This window comes from Chelonus insularis, unplaced genomic scaffold (assembly GCF_013357705.1).
Source record: "Chelonus insularis isolate UGA/USDA-ARS -01 unplaced genomic scaffold, ASM1335770v1 contig_95_pilon, whole genome shotgun sequence".
NCBI classification, from domain to species: Eukaryota; Metazoa; Arthropoda; class Insecta; order Hymenoptera; family Braconidae; genus Chelonus; species Chelonus insularis.
The window spans coordinates 320,971-338,955 of NW_023276784.1; the positions used below are offsets into that span (position 1 = coordinate 320,971).

The 17,985-nt window shown below is 31.6% G+C and overlaps 2 protein-coding genes across 2 annotated transcripts; one reads left to right on the forward strand and one right to left on the reverse strand.

Moving 5' to 3' along the window:
- Positions 1 to 7,246: 7,246 nt before the first annotated feature.
- On the forward strand, positions 7,247 to 15,352 carry LOC118073070 (uncharacterized). The gene is made up of 7 exons (XM_035093363.1): positions 7,247 to 7,834; positions 7,900 to 8,044; positions 8,510 to 8,647; positions 8,725 to 8,945; positions 14,005 to 14,231; positions 14,305 to 14,784; positions 14,849 to 15,352. The coding sequence occupies exons 1-7, from the start codon at positions 7,283 to 7,285 to the stop codon at positions 15,288 to 15,290; spliced, it is 2,205 nt and encodes a 734-aa protein (XP_034949254.1). The 5' UTR covers positions 7,247 to 7,282; the 3' UTR covers positions 15,291 to 15,352.
- Positions 10,364 to 12,628, reverse strand: LOC118073071 (uncharacterized). The gene is made up of 3 exons (XM_035093364.1): positions 11,931 to 12,628; positions 11,408 to 11,846; positions 10,364 to 11,320 (listed from the first exon to the last, which is right to left on the reverse strand). The coding sequence occupies exons 1-3, from the start codon at positions 12,366 to 12,368 to the stop codon at positions 10,629 to 10,631; spliced, it is 1,569 nt and encodes a 522-aa protein (XP_034949255.1). The 5' UTR covers positions 12,369 to 12,628; the 3' UTR covers positions 10,364 to 10,628.
- Positions 15,353 to 17,985: the final 2,633 nt, after the last annotated feature.

Sequence of the window (17,985 nt, forward strand, 5' to 3'; positions counted from 1 at the left end):
AAAATTATTTATGAAGATCAATTCCTTCAAATGCTTTTATGACGCACTTTGATTTTTTTATACATTAAGAAATAATTTTTTTAATGTTTTTAAACCTCTACAAAATTAACAAAGTGGTAAATATTTTATTTAAACTAATTTTTTTGGTAGCATTTTTTACATTTACTTTATGAGAGGAAAAGAATTGCTTCTAACTTTGAATGATTTAGTCATTAATAATTATAATAAAATTCTTATCGACTTTAAATAAATATCAAACATAAACTGATAACAGAATGAAAATTCCTCCAACTGTTCTTGTTTCGAAGTATCTTGGAAGTAATTTTATTCATTATACGATGAACTTTCTATTCAAGCTGTCTTTTCATAATCTCATCAAAAACATAACAACCAAAAACTGGGCGTGACTGTTACTTATTAATGGATTTAAATATTTTCAATATAATCGAAATTTTATGCTTTTATAAAATCTTAACAATCACGCCAAGTTTTTAGTCGTTATGTTAATTGTGTCACAAGACGTACTGAATTTTTTTTCGAAAAAAACGGAAAAAAATAATTCATTTTGAATATTGTTAACTCTTAGATTCAAATACTTGGCGTTTAATGATTTCAAGACTCTTTGTGATTTCATCATTGTCGTTATTTATGCTTGGCGCACATTTTTTACAGCCCAGAGGGAGGGGGCAGTTTTTGATGAAATTTCTCAATTTTTTGTACATATTGTAAAATATTTGTATGTCGCCATCTAATGACTATTAGACTAACGACAGTTTGTTAGTTAACGGCGATTGCTTGACGATTAGATTGCTTATAGCAACGAGGGGAGAGTTTGTTTATCTCCAGTTTTTGACTGAGACTTGAGTTGACCGCACGGATTCTTCCTTTCTAATTAATTGCTGTCAATCTTTAATGAAAATTTTTCTTGATTATTTAATTTTTCAAAGTTGTTATTTGGTCTTATTTTACAATATCAAGCAAAGGAATATTAAAAAAATTCAAATTTATCTATAAAATACTTCAATAGTTTATGTATTTGCGTTAATGCAGAAGAAACTTGTTACCCACTTCATAATCCGTAAATAAGGAAACTCCATGGCAATCAAAAACTCTGATGACCAACTTTATAAAAAAAAACGTATGATTGACCTATGAATAAACTCTCATTTTACTCAATTTTTGCGAATCGAAATTTTTTCAATTTCGCATATTGTGAACGAAGCAATGATGATACTTCATAGTATGCTTAATCGAAAGCCAAAAATTACTTTTCGTATAAATTCTTGATTTCAACCCATGTTTATGTTAGAACATTAATTGTTACAATATAAATAAGCGATCTATCATTCACTCATTAAGAGATCTCCAGAACTATGCGTCCGATTTACTTAAAATTTGACATATAATTTTGCCTATCATTAGTCATATATTCATACTAGCTGATACCCACCTGTTGCTATCGTAAAAGTTGCCATAGGAGCTACTGCTATGGTAATTGTTCTCATAGTAACCGTTGCTATGGTATCAGTTGCTATAGTAAACATTAATACATTAATTTTTCAGTTTTAGAAAAATAAAATGACAAAAATCAATGCACTTAAAAATAACTTGAGAAAATGTCTCATAAGAAATTCAATAGTCATTTAATTGTTATAGTGAAAATTCCGCAAATGAAAGCGGTAGAATATCGATCAATATATTTTGTACACTGAGAAAAGAATTTATTAATAAAAGGATTAATTAACATGTTATGTTTATAAACTGAGAAAATTTTTCTTGAAAAATTAGCTATAATGTGTAGGTAAAATTTACCAAGCAATTTATGGTAAATTTGTAACAATAGACAGAGAGTGGTTCTCAATCTGCGTCGACTGTTGTGTTAATTAAATTTATAATAAATCCGGGTACCAGGCAGGAGGACAATCAGGTTCTACCTACCAAAAAATAAAATTATAATTAAAATAAATAACCTTGAACTATTTACTAAATATTGGACCGGCTAGCTTTTATAATCAAAGAAAAGATAAAGCGTGAGACTTCGTAGGGTATGTCACCGCTGGTGATCACTCAAACTCCGCTTAAATAATTAGTTTCATACATTCAGCATATTTAATTTACTTAAATCGTAATTTACTGCCAATGCAACGCGTCCACGTACCCGAAAGAAGTCCAAGTCACTCATACAACACTCTGGAATGCCGTCCGCTGGCTAACTATTCCCTCAATCCCGAGATATGTCGGGATTCAACATTTATTCATTACTTTGCAATGTTACAGCTCCAATGGGTCGTCGTATTCTTAATAAGAATTATCAATAAATTTAATTCGCGTCAGCCGCTAAATAACAGAATGTCTAAACACGATTGAATCGCTAACGATTCCTCGCAGACTCTTGCACGCAGCTTGACAGATTAAGTAAATAAATAAATCAATCAATAATATAACACGTAAATCATCAATGTTACAGAGCACGTAATTGGTTTCTCCGTGAATTACAATAACAATGCCAAAGTGGCTCAAAATATATTACAACAATTAATCAAGTATCAACGAGATTCATAATAGTCTCTAGAATAAGAAATATTTAAATATTAATCAAATAATTATATCAATCTAACATCGATCAAACGACTACTCATGAGTCTAGTGGAATAATAATTTCCAGTCTTAAGAGAGTTCGGGAGATACGGCACGACAAAGACTCGTTGCCGCCAAATTTCCTGACTACTACGGCGTTCCTTAATCACTCAATAAATTATACAATAAAAATTGCGTGACACACGCTCGCTATACAATAATAGTAGATCTATTAGCAGAATAAAGATACAGCTTACGAGTGACGTCCCACGTTGCACCCAGGGTCAGAAAATGGCTCCCTTTGTAGCTGTCGTTGATCTGCTCCACCACCAACGGCTGGATATCCAGGTTTACTGAGAACTTTCCCCAACGATTTCCTCCTGGCCACCAACGGCTTCTCCAACAGTGAGAATAAACCCGATGATACAATAGATCTTCTCTCAAAATTCACGAACATTCGCTTTTGTATAATTAATTGTAAGACTCACAAAACAGTGATGTCCTTTCGGCACAACAAGCAATGCCAAGTGACGTCTTTTCAACTAGACAGGCAACCACCGAGTGAAGCTTCTGGTAATCAATCGTTTATCCATGGCTTCTTGATTAGAAGTAAGGTAAAAAGCTTAATTATGCCTTTATCTATAATTTTAAATTTTGGATCAACTATTGATACTTTCATTGATTGAGAATTGGGTCGGTCGGTAATTATTGACCCGACCCTCTATGATAACCTTACGGGAGTGCTAGGTGTCGTCTCTTAGCTGACTATTTCCTCAGTCAACTAATAGAATAGTAAGGGTATATGAGACGGACGATCCTCACAGAGCACGTCGTGTTACAAATTGTACCTCAACTTTTTGTTTAAATAGAAGGAGAATGATTTTTTTTTGTCAGTGACGGGAGTTGCGGCCAGTTTTATTACTGTTTTCCCGGATATAAACAAGACTACGCTCACGTGTTCATTTATAGTTATCTGAATAGTAGGCATATGTAGTCAGGAAATTCTAATCCTAAGCTTCGCATTTATTTAACTAAGTGTTGTCCATTTTTTTCATAATGAATGAAAGCACAAGTTTTACATTGATTCGTAAATTGTCGCAACATTGAAACACATTTTGTCTTTTGTTTCAATGTTGCGACAAGTTTGAAAACAAATTTTCAAGGTTACGACAAGAATGAAAACAAATGACATTTCATTCATTTGAGTAGATAAAATGATTTCAATTAAATATTCATAATGTCGAAGAAATATTTTATTGCGACTATTTGAAATTTCGATGTTAATGATCGAATGAAATATTTTTTGTATGAAGTAAATTTTTTTCTCAGTGTACGGCTAAAAATTTTTTTTTGTGGAAAAATTTTACTAGAGTAAAACATGCTTGGTAAAAGTTACCCAGATGGTTCTGTAATAATTCATTGACACGCGTAGTGTGTAAAATTTCGCAGATTCTGAAAGTATCACACGGTTAACCGAAAGTTAAAGGCAATTTTTAACAAAAAAATTTCTTATTGTAATTAAAATTTTATATTAACCATTAGTAAATCTTACTTCAATTAAACATGATTTTTTCAATGTAGGTATTGATAATAAATTAGGATTATTAAAAAATGCTATTTTCACGACGAACCCAAATTATGTTCTTTAGAGCCAAAATATTTTTTTTTAACTTTTCTCTAAAGAAATTTACTAATGTAACATAAATAATATTCGACAATTTTAACTATTTACTATACTGCATAAGTGTATTTCATACTATCCTATCAGGCTCACAAGCCAGTTTTTAATCTTTTCCGAATGGACAATAGTTTAACATAAAAATATAGTATCGGTGTAATGACACTTTCGTGCCAAACTGTTTTATTATAAGCTTAGGTTAAATATGGTTAGGTTAAGTAAGTCCATATAGTGTTTTCCCGCGCGTTGCCACATCCCGAGTAGAATTTATTTGAGCATGCCTAAATACCTAATAGGCCCTTATTGGGCATGGAATGGGTTAGTGTAAATTAGGAATTTCTAACCTATAGTCCAGTCAAATGAGGGAAATGGGATAATTTTGGTTTGCTGCGGCCAAATTAATGATTTATAGATGACTGGATCGGAAATTTCGCGAGAAACACAATGGTGTAGGTTAAAATTGTTTGGCACGCATAGGGGGGGAGTAAATCGCGAAAAACCGCCCCCCCTCGCGAATTTCTCGATTTCTATGATAGATATGAAAAAATGTTTTAAATAAAAGTTGTTCAGAATTGAATTTTAATAAAAAAAGTACTGAACACTTTTTTTCATATCTATGATAGATAAAAAGTTATTCGCGACTGAAGCTTCACTATTGACAAAAGCTTCAGTCGCGTCTAAGAAAATTAATAAAAAATACTTAATGTTAGAAATATTACTTTTTGGCGATTTATTTAGAAAAAGGAGATATTGAATTTCATTTTTAGAGAAAAATTTTTTTTTTTCATTAATTTTTTCATTATTTTTATAAACAATGAATTATTTAAATCATTCCCATTTTTGGTTCAAATGCACCGATCAGCCCGATTTTGGGCTCAAAATGTGCAGAATTAAAAATGAAACATTTCATATATGCAAAGTTTTTCATTATTTTGCACCTGTTAAAAGTTATACAGGTATAAATATTTGGGCCCCCGAGAGCACTTTTCCTCTTCTGCCGCCGTTGGGTGCGACAGAGAGCAATACATATCTCTCTGCTTCACTCGCACTCACACAAAATTTCTGCGCATGCGCCGAGTATGGTAAAGCATGAGTGCGAGTGAAATGCTCACTCCAACCGTAAGTGTGACAAAGACACTATACGGTGAGTGGAGAGGGGATGTTTTGGGCACATGCTGGTTGCTTTAAAAATCTTTCCGAGCTCGAAATTTTTCAGCGCGAGATTTTTCCACACAATTATATCGATCAATTCAAAAATTTGCATACATGTTCTCAGAAGTGTCAAGAACATGTATGCACATTTTCAGATTTATTGAGGTAATTGTGTGGGAGAGATAAATTTTTTCTCTCCCGAATAATTTTTTTTTTGACAAAAAAAATCGGAAAAAAGTGCCCAAAAAAGTATAGCTAGATCGATAGGAAATTTAATTCTCTATCGATCTATATATATGATTATTGGATCTAAAATTGACAAATTTTCTCTAAAATTTAAAGCGCGTAAAACTTAGAAAAAATCTCGCGCTGAAAAATTTCGAGCTCGGAAAGATTTTTAAAGCAACCAGCATGTGCCCAAAACATCCCCTCTCCACTCACCGTATAGTGTCTTTGTCACACTTACGGTTGGAGTGAGCATTTCACTCGCACTCATGCTTTACCATACTCGGCGTATGCGCAGAAATTTTGTGTGAGTGCGAGTGAAGCAGAGAGATATGTATTGCTCTCTGTCGCACCCAACGGCGGCAGAAGAGGAAAAGTGCTCTCGGGGGCCCAAATATTTATACCTGTATAACTTTTAACAGGTGCAAAATAATGAAAAACTTTGCATATATGAAATGTTTCATTTTTAATTCTGCACATTTTGAGCCCAAAATCGGGCTGATCGGTGCATTTGAACCAAAAATGGGAATGATTTAAATAATTCATTGTTTATAAAAATAATGAAAAAATTAATGAAAAAAAAAAATTTTTCTCTAAAAATGAAATTCAATATCTCCTTTTTCTAAATAAATCGCCAAAAAGTAATATTTCTAACATTAAGTATTTTTTATTAATTTTCTTAGACGCGACTGAAGCTTTTGTCAATAGTGAAGCTTCAGTCGCGAATAACTTTTTATCTATCATAGATATGAAAAAAAGTGTTCAGTACTTTTTTTATTAAAATTCAATTCTGAACAACTTTTATTTAAAACATTTTTTCATATCTATCATAGAAATCGAGAAATTCGCGAGGGGGGGCGGTTTTTCGCGATTTACTCCCCCCCTATGCGTGCCAAACAATTTTAACCTACACCATTGTGTTTCTCGCGAAATTTCCGATCCAGTCATCTATAAATCATTAATTTGGCCGCAGCAAACCAAAATTATCCCATTTCCCTCATTTGACTGGACTACTATGCCTATTAAAAAGAACTTATTTTTGCATTTTTTTAAAAACAATCTTTCCATTTTAACCCCCTCTAAGAAAATACCCTATGCGACTTTTTAAAAAAATGCAATAATAAATTATTTTTGATCAACTCAGTTTTTTATTCTGAGTTGATTAAAAATATTTTATTTCTGCATTTTCTTAAAAAGTGACAGAGTTTTTTTACTAACTTAACTTCATTTTTATTTTATACTTTGAGAATGCTGACCTTGTGACGTCAGCCACATGGTTTGAGCTATTTTTTCTTTTTTCTAGATGTTGAACACACTCTTACTTCAACTTAAACAAAAAGTTAATTATATACTGTGGCAAATAATTGAAAAAATGTTGCAAATAACAATGTGAAAAGAGCATATCGCAATAATTTGAATTATCAATTTCATAGAAAAACCAAACGTTTAGCTCAATGATAAAATAAATAATTAGGTGACCAGTAACCCACACACCTTATCAGGATAATTGATACAATAATAACAATACACAATGTTTATCCCATCAACTTAATTGTGAAGCGATAATCACAATATATTTTGCTAAACGTAGTTCACTTAAACTAGTAACTAGAAGTTAAACAATAGTTAGAAGTTGTCATTTATAGAATTATGATTAAAACAATTAAAATTATATTCATTATTTCAACATTACTATATTCGTCCCATTGGGTTAAATCTCTTGATATTCCTGTTGTCACTCAGATCCAAGATATCATAGGACTTGCTCATGACATTGGTGATATATTATCCGGAAACATTCCGCTTCAAAATTTATTTATTTCTGAAGAAAACCCGATAGATAAAGTATTAAATAAAATAAATGGTATTACCACTCAAATAGAGAAGTTGGATATTAAATTAGACACTTTGTTAGAAACAATCATCAATCGACTTCCATTGGAAGACAACATCAACAGTGATGTACGGAACTTACAAGAACATATCAATAGAATTGATACTGTATACGAAGACTTCTTGGCATATTCTAAAAATATATCGGCCTATCGCAATGAAACAATCTTGGAGTTTATTTCAATTATTACTTCAGCTAAAGCTGGAAACATCCCGGATATATTGAACAAAATGTTCAATATAATTGTGCCCAAAAAATCAGCATTGAATCGTATGAGTTTTCTAGAAAATCTGTTGTCACGAAGAATTGTAAGAGATTTTGTTTATATAGTAACATAATGATAATTTTTATAATTATATGAATTTTTGTTCAGATCAGTAATCCTTTGGAATTGTGTGACTCTTCAATTTCATTTCAACACCGGTTTCTTCAGATTTATAATCTGATATCAATTGCTGAAACGAAAGTATTTTTGATGACTTCGTTTGCTCACAAGGTTCAAAATGCATTTCAAAAAAGTAAATATTGTTTATAAAGTTTATTGAAACGAAGTATGAGTTATGACAAATTTAATTAACTTTGCATTTTTTATTTTTTATCCCTAAGAGTTATTACATTTGATTAATGCTAATTAATCGTATGTATTTGAAATAATTGTTGGGTCTGATTAAAGGAAGCCAACCTACAAAAAGATAGTTTATTGATTAACTACCGTAAATTGTTTAAAAAACAGCGTTTTTTTGTGCAAAAAATTAACTATCGCGAGTACTAATAATTGCAGAAAGTCGAGATTGGTCTTATTTTATTCTTTATGAAAATTCTATAAATTATATGGAAAATATCTTGATCTACGAAGCGTTGTTTTTGAAATATTCAATCTAAATAAGCTGTTTGATCACCAATCTCTTTGTTGTAACTAAAAACAAGCTACAAAACTGAATAAGTTGCTAGACTATAGAAATTAATAGAATGACTATTTTCAGCTAAATCAAAAGGTGAAATGGAACGATCTATGAGTGCATACATCATAAGATTAGAGCAATATTTAATTGAGTTTAGAAAAAACATGATGAAAGCTTCACGAGAAATTTATCGCTGTGATCCTAAATCCCTTACAGATAGTAAGCCTAAGCATTTCTAAAAAATCCTCAATTGAATTTTGATTATGACTGAACGATTTTTATTCAAAATTTTGTAGAAGAGATGTATCTAGAGCTTGAAGGACTCTTTCAAGCTTATGTGATGAATGAATATGAAGTAAATATGAATCCTTGTTCAACTACTTGTCCTCAAATTTATACATGGGTCCATCACCGCTGTTACAAACTCTATGATGAAAACTACTGTACTATGCATCCTTGCAAAGGATTGATTCATGATTGTGGTTGGATTGGTGGAGATGTAGACCTTTGCGAATATGTAAGTATATGAAAAAAAAGTATGCATCAGTGAAAAACGGATGATATTTAAAGTAAAACTTTTAAAAAAATGCAAATTCATTATTAATAATTGCACTAATTATACATTATTCATAATTATGATTTACTGATGATTATTATACTTATGTGCTTGACGACTATAATCGGCATCTCCCATTTGTGCGAATTTTCGTAAACTTCTCTGTTTCTATCACTTCATGGTTGAGCAATAAGCTACACGCAGAGAAATGTATAGTAAAAATTACCCTAAATTTTATGGTAATTTGGTGACACTGCAGGGTGACGGTAAAAATTACTATACACATTGTAGAAATTATTGCGCACATTGTTGAATTTACTAAACTGCATGGTTATTTTTACTCTAATTTCACCCTAAAAATTACTATGCAGTTTAGTAAATTTAACAATGTGCACAGTAATTTTTACAATGTGTATAGTAATTTTTACCATCACCCTGCAGTGTCACCAAATTACTATAAAATTTAGGGTAATTTTTACTATACATTTCTCTGCGTGTAGTAGAAGAAGACAAATAGCTTAACAAATGTCCGTTAACTCGATAATTTAATAAATACAAAATGCAAATGTGATATAACAAGGAAATAACAAGTTACGTAGCTTTTTTGATTAAAAGGAGACAGTTACATAGAATTTGAGTTTTATGTTATGTTCAAAATTGTTACTTCTATGTTAAGCAACAGTTACATGGTATTGTGACTGTAATACAACGTCACAATTATAATTGCTATCCTTGGTGGAACAATCTAGTAGAATCTGCCAGAATATAATTGAAATCCATAACCATTTTATTAGAATTTATGAGTTCTATTGGAACGTAGTTCGCTTTCAATAGAAAAATTATAAGAACGAATCAGAACTTACCGGTGATGCAAAAATTCGAAACTACGATACAAGTATTATAGAGAATAAATGGGAAAACCCTATAGGTCCTAATAAGAATAAAAGGGAAAATAATATTTTTTATTTCATCGTTCATTTGAATAGTGAAGGTGAAAATACTATTACACTACAAGGGAAGAAAGTTTGAGTTTCCTTCCCTGCGCACTATCTTGCCCGAGGCGAAGCCTCGGGCAAGATGGCGCGCAGGGCAGGGCTCTCAAACTTTCTTCCCGTGTAATGTATACTATTTTTCTTGCTACCCGGTCGAAAGTACGGAACAATGACATTTGTTAGATAATAGATATTGATGCCTGCCCCGACATTTGCAGCATGAGCGAAGCGAGTGTTGCTGGTCGGGGGCAGGCATCAAATCAAATACTTCTACAAATAGAGCTTACATTTTAAACATTGCTATTTATTCGTATTACAATTACAAATATTTTTATAACAACTGAGATAATTTTATCAATTATAGCTTAGATAGTAATAGTCATTTTTTAAAAGTAATTATCGACATGAATATATATTGTATGCATTCAACTAAACTTACTGTTATAATATATTGACTTTTTATTTTCATCACAACCATGAATATTACTTCATAACAGCCGAGGTTACTCTATCTATTACTCTATTATTCTATTATAGTTTATATAATAATAGTTATTTTTTAAAAATAATTATTAATTTGAACATTCATCGATTATTGCCTAACAGTAATATTATAATTTTAAATCTTTTAGATCGTAAATATTTTACTGTATTATTCATTTGGCTCTGGATTTTGCTTATTAGATGAATAAAAATTATTGATTATATTTCCGTGAAATACACAGCTCTCGTACATCACATTAGGAGTCTTGCTTGAAAACGTTTCCGTAAGTGCAGACGCTGGTTCATCAAAATTTCTTGATTTAGTTTCTGATGTTTCTTGTTCGACTTTATTTTCACTAGTCTTAGACTCAAGTTTTCGTTTATTTACTATTAAATTATTAAATGCTGATGTCGATTTTACATCACTGTTTGCATTATGCAATTGCTGAAGCTTAATCTTCTTTTCTGGAGGTTGATTTTCTTTTCCGTTAGAAAAAACCGAGATTGGTGGTTTTTTCAAAAAGTGGCAAGGTCGATCTGTTCTAGGGTCAGAATTTATTATTATTTTCTCATTATTGGCTGTAGTGAAGGAAGGTGGTGATGATACTGGGTTTTCTGATATAAACGAGTTATCAATTGCCGTCAAAGTGGCATCATCCAAAACAATATCTTCAAAACAATCTTCATCATTAGTTTCTGTTGATACAGATTGATCATTTTGAATTAAAGTTTCAGAATTAGCTGGATTAGTTTTACTTGTAAATTGTTGAAGATTTTCATCTGACGGAGGAACAACTTGAGCTGCATGAGTAATCTTATTAAAGATTTTTTGTCTATTAAGCAAGGAGTTTTCAATATAACCTGTAAATATATAGATACAAACATATTATTTGAATTATTCACAAATAATTAACAATTACAGTTTTTTTTAATCAATAAAAGAATCACCTTCTGCGATATTTGCCGATTTCCATCCTCCCAATTGTTTCAACATTGTAATACTAGCACCAGAATTTGATAGCAATGTCGCTGATGTCCTGCGTAAGCAGTGTCCAGTGTAACGTTCTGGATAAGCCAATTTCAGGAACTCAGCGATAATTCTCGGAATTTGACCTATTTTATTTTTCCCTATCGGTTGTCGAGTACATTTGCCTTTTAAGAATTGCACAAAAAATCTCCCTGAATCAAAATCTTCAGGCCTAAATGAAATATAACTTTTTACTTGTTCATAAAAAGGTGGTCCGACTAAAAATTTACGAGGAAGACCATTTTTGGAATCATTTATGGAAACAAGGTAATTTCCATTAATATCTTCGACGTCAGAAACTCCAAGCTCTTTCAATTCCTCGCATCTCGTAGCTCCACAAATGCCAAAAATTAAGACAACCTTAAAATATAAAAATAAAGATAACAATAAAGTTAATTAATTAAATAATCAATACAATTTAAATAAATATTTATAAGTACATACTTTATGGGCTAAATGTGTGTTGTCTGGGGCATTATTTATGAAGCTGATTGCCTGGTCCCACGTTAAAACAGCAGATTTTTTCGACTTATGACCTTTTGCATTATTTTTAATAAGTCCTTTTAATTTGTAAAATTTACTTATGTCAATATTATTATTTGCATTCAGTGTTGATTTTAACATGGAATGGATACTCCACAATGTAGCTGGGCATAGTTTTGAGGATAAACTTTTAAAATAAACAATTAAATTATTTTCCTCCGACCCAGATAACGAATCCTTATTTTCTTGTTTCCAGTTCATATAATTATTATAAACCAACATATATTTGTCGGCAGATTTCTTTGGTAGAGTATCATTCTGCACAATTAATTGTGTTTCCGCATCAAAATTCTTAGTGACCTCTTCTTCATCACTAGACTCGTCGGACGATTCATGCATTTTTTTGCTTCTTATACTTTACTTTACTTTCACTACACTTTATTGATTACAACTCTATGAGTATAATTTATTAATTAAAATTAGCGTTTAATGAGTGTGAACAAAATGTGAGGTTATATCATTGCAAGTAAACGTCGAAGTTATGGATGCACGCGTCGCGGGTTCTAGTGGTAGTATTATAGAGGGGATATTTTTACGTATGTATTGTGTGTCGGTGTACGCGGCTAAATTTTTACTCCCGCTATGCTAGATGGCGCGCGAACAGCTTGACCAAGGAATAAAAATTAGATTTTCTTCTTTGAAACCAGGGATCAAAATACGTACTTTCGACCGAAGTAGTAAGAAAATAACATTTCTTGATTCCTGAATTGATTTATAAGAAATGAAAAAGTAACACCGTTTGATTCTCTGTCCGACTGTATACGATTTTTTTTTAATGAATGTCATCAGATTGAATAACAACTTATTGGTAATTTTTATTGACATATTAACTTATTCAATGTGATGACATTCATTCTAATAGAATCGTATAGAATCAGTCAGAATATCAATCGGTGTCATCAACTAAAAATTCTTATAGGATGTTGTAAGTAACGGTCCCATAGTTTCTCATAAAAATAGTTGATATGTTGAAGAAATTATTTACTAATAAGAATTTATTGATTTCCTGCAGAAATTGTTCTAATGTTCTCCTTTTAAATAAAATTCATACCATGGAACAGTGGGCTAACGATGTCATTTCTAAGTTGCACTCTAACTGTGATATCTTTACAAATGACAATAATTCTATTTCTCCTTTGAAATATTTGCTGGAAAGCAAACTTAATTGATGTTTAAATTCTTCTAAATATTTAACTCTATCAGATAAGGCGGAAGACATGTTTGCATGTTCTAGAATAGCGCAATCGGTAGCGTACTAGACTGTGAACCCAAAGATGCCAGGATCGAATCTCACCATAAACAGGATTATTTCGGACGAAGTTTCTAATAAATTCAATTTCCGATGCATATTTAATTAACAAATCCATATAAACAAAAAACCTCCAGAGCGAATTAAAATTTCTTTTTGTTTAACTGATTTTTTTTTGTGGTGAAAGGATACATCCAAGTAAAGAAAAATACAGAACGTGCTTATAGATTCTTATACAAAACGATCAAAAAATTTTCAATAATTTCTTATGAATTTCATAATTACTAGACATAGTAATAGATTTATCTAAACTTTTTTGAATTTTATTTCATCCATTACATCTATACTATTACAATATTTTTTATCTAAAAGTAACATCAGAGTTACATTTTCCTCAAACATAACAAGAACATAACGATGTTTCATCACATTTTTACGTTTATGAGTGGGCAATTGAAAGTTACATGTGACTCACATTTATGTAACACGTAACTTTCAATTCGGTCACGGAGACATAAAATTTACGGCACAATGTTCACTAGGGAGTTTATTCTTAATTTTAAAACTGGTGTAGTTTTTCATGATAAGTTTCACTTCTACAATATTCTTCACTCTGTACAGCAAATACTCATTGTGATAAGTAGTTTAAGATAATTCAAGTATTGAGCAAAAATCTGTAGGATGATATCATTCGTAAAAAAAATTTTTTTTTTTTAATTATTTTAGCCGGAAAATTATTTAAAACGCTATGACTATGTGAGGTCCTACACTAATGGATTCTATGGAAAGTGGTCTACATGCCCAGACTCGACTTACAGACAATTGAGTGGCAGACGTTGGCATTGGTATTCATGTGATGTATGTATTTGTAAATGTGAGGAATCCTTCGGTTCATCCAGAGCCATAAGAACCTTTAGTTTGCGGCAACAAGTCTCCAACATTAATGAAAACAAGTATCCTTCTTTGAATTAATCTTTCGAAAAGTATTTGTGAAGTTACATTAAATGTACGTATTGATGATTCTAGAGTTATATCAGACGTCAAATTTACTATGAAAGACAAAATGATTCACATCCAAATTGAAGAATCACCACTGCTGCCTATTGGTCAGGTAGATAAGAATCAATCATCCTGGGTTCTTTTAGAAGATTTTGTGTATTTATCCAACATTACTGATGGAGGTTACATCCAAGTAAAAGATGGCAAATACATCCCCATGACACGGGACACAGACTTTGCATTCATCAGAAGAGATCAGAGAGTAATTAATCTTGATGAAATATCAGGTGGACCGAATTTCGTCTTGACAGGAGTCAGGTTGCGTCATGAATCTGAAAAATATAGTGACGATGAAGCAGCTGGAAACATAAGTCCAATCCAACTGGAAATTCAAGTCACACCGTACGATTACATTAATGGTAAATTGATGCCCACCGAAGAGAATCCATCAGTATGGATCACGGCACTAACTCAGCCTAAATTACCACCAGCGTACGGTGAAGAAAGGTATGAGAATATTTTTTTAACTCTTAGAAAATCTGAAAAAGTCTAAAAAGCTGTTTTCTCACAGAAAACAATTAAAAACCGGTGACAAAAGTTATCGATATGACTCTGTACAAAACCGTCCTCATGTGAAACCGAATCAGTTTGTATCATTTATACAGTCATCTATTTTCGATGATGTTGGCCAAAGCACGGTACCTTTCATTGATGCTAGACCTGTAGCACCTATTAATCCTATCGCACTCGATGGTCTTGGGATTATGTACCGTGGACATGAAAAATATGGAGGATTTGTAGCTATGAAAGCCATGTCCATAGACTTGACCAGTTACATGGATTCATCAATGACCGAAGAACAGCAAAACTATCACACAAGACATTTCCGTAAACCTATACCGAGTCCAATTCGTAAGGCCCGAAAAAAAGGTAATCAAGGAATTTTGTCTAGCTTTCCATCTTCCAGAAGAGCCAAAACTTCACAGCATTATTACATCGATGATGATTATTAGGTACCGTTAGTTTAACATTTTGTTCAATAATATAATAAAGATATTGAATTATATGAAAAGAAGTTCAAAATTTTTTTTTTTGATAAAACTATTAAACAAATAATAATTTGTACATGGTTAATTCACTAACTCATTTGATTCTCGAAATTTATATATGATTTATATATTTATATATCTTTCCTTCAAGGAAAAGAGACGTCATCCCTACTTTTTTTTTCTTCTTAATGCCATTTTTTTCTCGTGGTGCATATTCATTGGTGCACTAACGTGAAGTTAGGTTGTCTCTGTTGTAAGGTTATGTTGTATTTAGAGAAGGTGCATGTTTTTTCAGTATCAAATGAATAGAAGTATAAATATTCAATAGTTTATTTATTAAAAATATCTGGTAAAATAAAAAAAAAGTGGCACACCCCCTTTTTGCAAAAATAATTATACTTAACGATTTAGAAAGAAGATGCACTGATCGCGATATCACCGAAGAATTAAATGTGCATGTGAAAACTGTTAGAGTGTGGAAAAAGCCAACAATAAAAATCAATAACTTTTTTGGTAATGTGAAAGAGAATACAACCAAAGAACAGAAAGCAATTCCTAAAATTAGGTATAAAAATATTGATACGGTAGTATGGCAATGGTATACTCAAAAACGACCCTGCAGAATTTCCCATAGAATATCAAATCTGTTATCAAGCTTCAAATATCTATAAATATTGTAAAATATTTGTATGTCGCCATCTAATGACTATTAGACTAACGACAGTTTGTTAGTTAACGACGATTGCTTGACGATTAGATTGTTTATAGCAATGAGGGAAGTAGATATATAAGGAGAGTTCTAGATCCACCTGCAATACCGGCCGAGGTGAAAAGTGGGTTCTGATCCGCACTAATTACCGACCGCGGTAACTTCTGGCGGTAAGTTATCGACAGCGATAATAAGTTATCGTCAGCGATCATAAAGATTGCGATTTTTTTTACCAATTGCGATTGGTGATAAATTATCTTTCGTGATAATATCGGCTTCGATTGGCGACAAGTTACCGACAGCAATTTTTCACTGACTTTGCTTATAATTTAATTATCAGCAAAAAAAATAACCGTAGAAAAAAAATGGCGGTAACGTGTCTCAAGGATGTTAGATGATCAGAGAGGTTTTAAAGTAAAAACAATTTCTCTTTCGGGTTAATCCTTTTTTTATAAAAAAAAAAAAAATTACAATATATTTTTCTTTTTTTTATAAAAAAATAATGATCCCTTGAATGATGGTTTCCAAGTAGCATTAATCTACCTGTAAGAATCGAAATAATCTCCATTAATAACTTTTTTCATGGAAGTAAAACTAGAAAAACTAATCATAGAATAAGAGTTAAAGTATCATAACCATTATCATAGTCAGGGAAATTATCATCATAATTACCGTCATCATCAATTGTTGGAGGTGAAGGAGGTAGAAATTCTACCTCACTATCCTCCGATGACACAGTCACTGAAAAAAGAAGTAGAACTTCTACCTCACTATCACTGTCTTCGACAGTGATGATTTCCTGGCTCGGAGGTGGTGGCACGACGGAGATGTCTCCTTCTATCCGGAACCATATGACGTTACCGAAGAACGTTAGGCAGGTAGCCGTCACGCCACAAAGTGTGAGGATAGCGCCTTCTATCCTTCCCGTCCCTTCCCAATGATCTTCAAGTGTCATTAGAATACTAATTTCTAGGAGGGTGATCGGTAGGTCGAACCAGGCCTCCGGGAAAATAAAAGTGCACATCTTTTTCTAAAAAGTAATAACGATTATGATAGATTCTTTTTAAACTTAAAAAAAAATTTCCCCATTTGATATATTATTATTTAACAATTCATGAAATTCACAATTACACTCAATAAATAATCATATTAATGTATAAAAATTTTAAAAAAACACACTTTTTATACTTAAATGAAGAAAAAATCACTACTTACTTGGTATGGTTTGATCAGTTTGACCGTCGAAAATGAACTGAATATTTTGTCCTATGCATCATACACCATGGCTAAATGTTTATATTTTTTAAATAGGCCAATGATGGAAAATCATTGAACGATATTGACTTAAATCTATATAGAGAGGCCTTGATCACATCACTCAGCATCGAATTACAGATAGAGAGAAGAATTCGACAACAAGAAAAAATTCTCACCAAAAAAAACAATTTATAAATGACATTTTTTTTTTCAATTATTAAAATAGTTTGTAAACGATCTCTACTATGGATAAATAATTTTAGACACAAATTTTTTCGATTGGATTTTTAATTAAACGTGTTTTCTTTGTCGCTCATGCCTCTGCTATCTTCTTTTCCTCGCTCCGCCACCGCTTCCTCACTTTGTCTATACTTTTATTCTTCGCTAAGAAGCTGTGATTCATGCAAGAGTTGAAAGGGCCACGTGTCGAAAAATAATCGACTTATTTTATTTCATTTGGAAACGTTAACATTTGACTCAGTCGGTCGACTGCATCATATTTTCCTCACCCTTATCTCTTTTTCACTTTGTTTATACTCTCATTCTCTGTTACTTATTGAAGTAAGACATAAAATATATTATAAATAATCAATTGTAATATTTCATTTACTGTATGAGTAATCATAACTGAACGTATTTTAAATGTAAAAAAATTATTGAAACGAAAAATTATTATCTTTTTTCATTTTATAT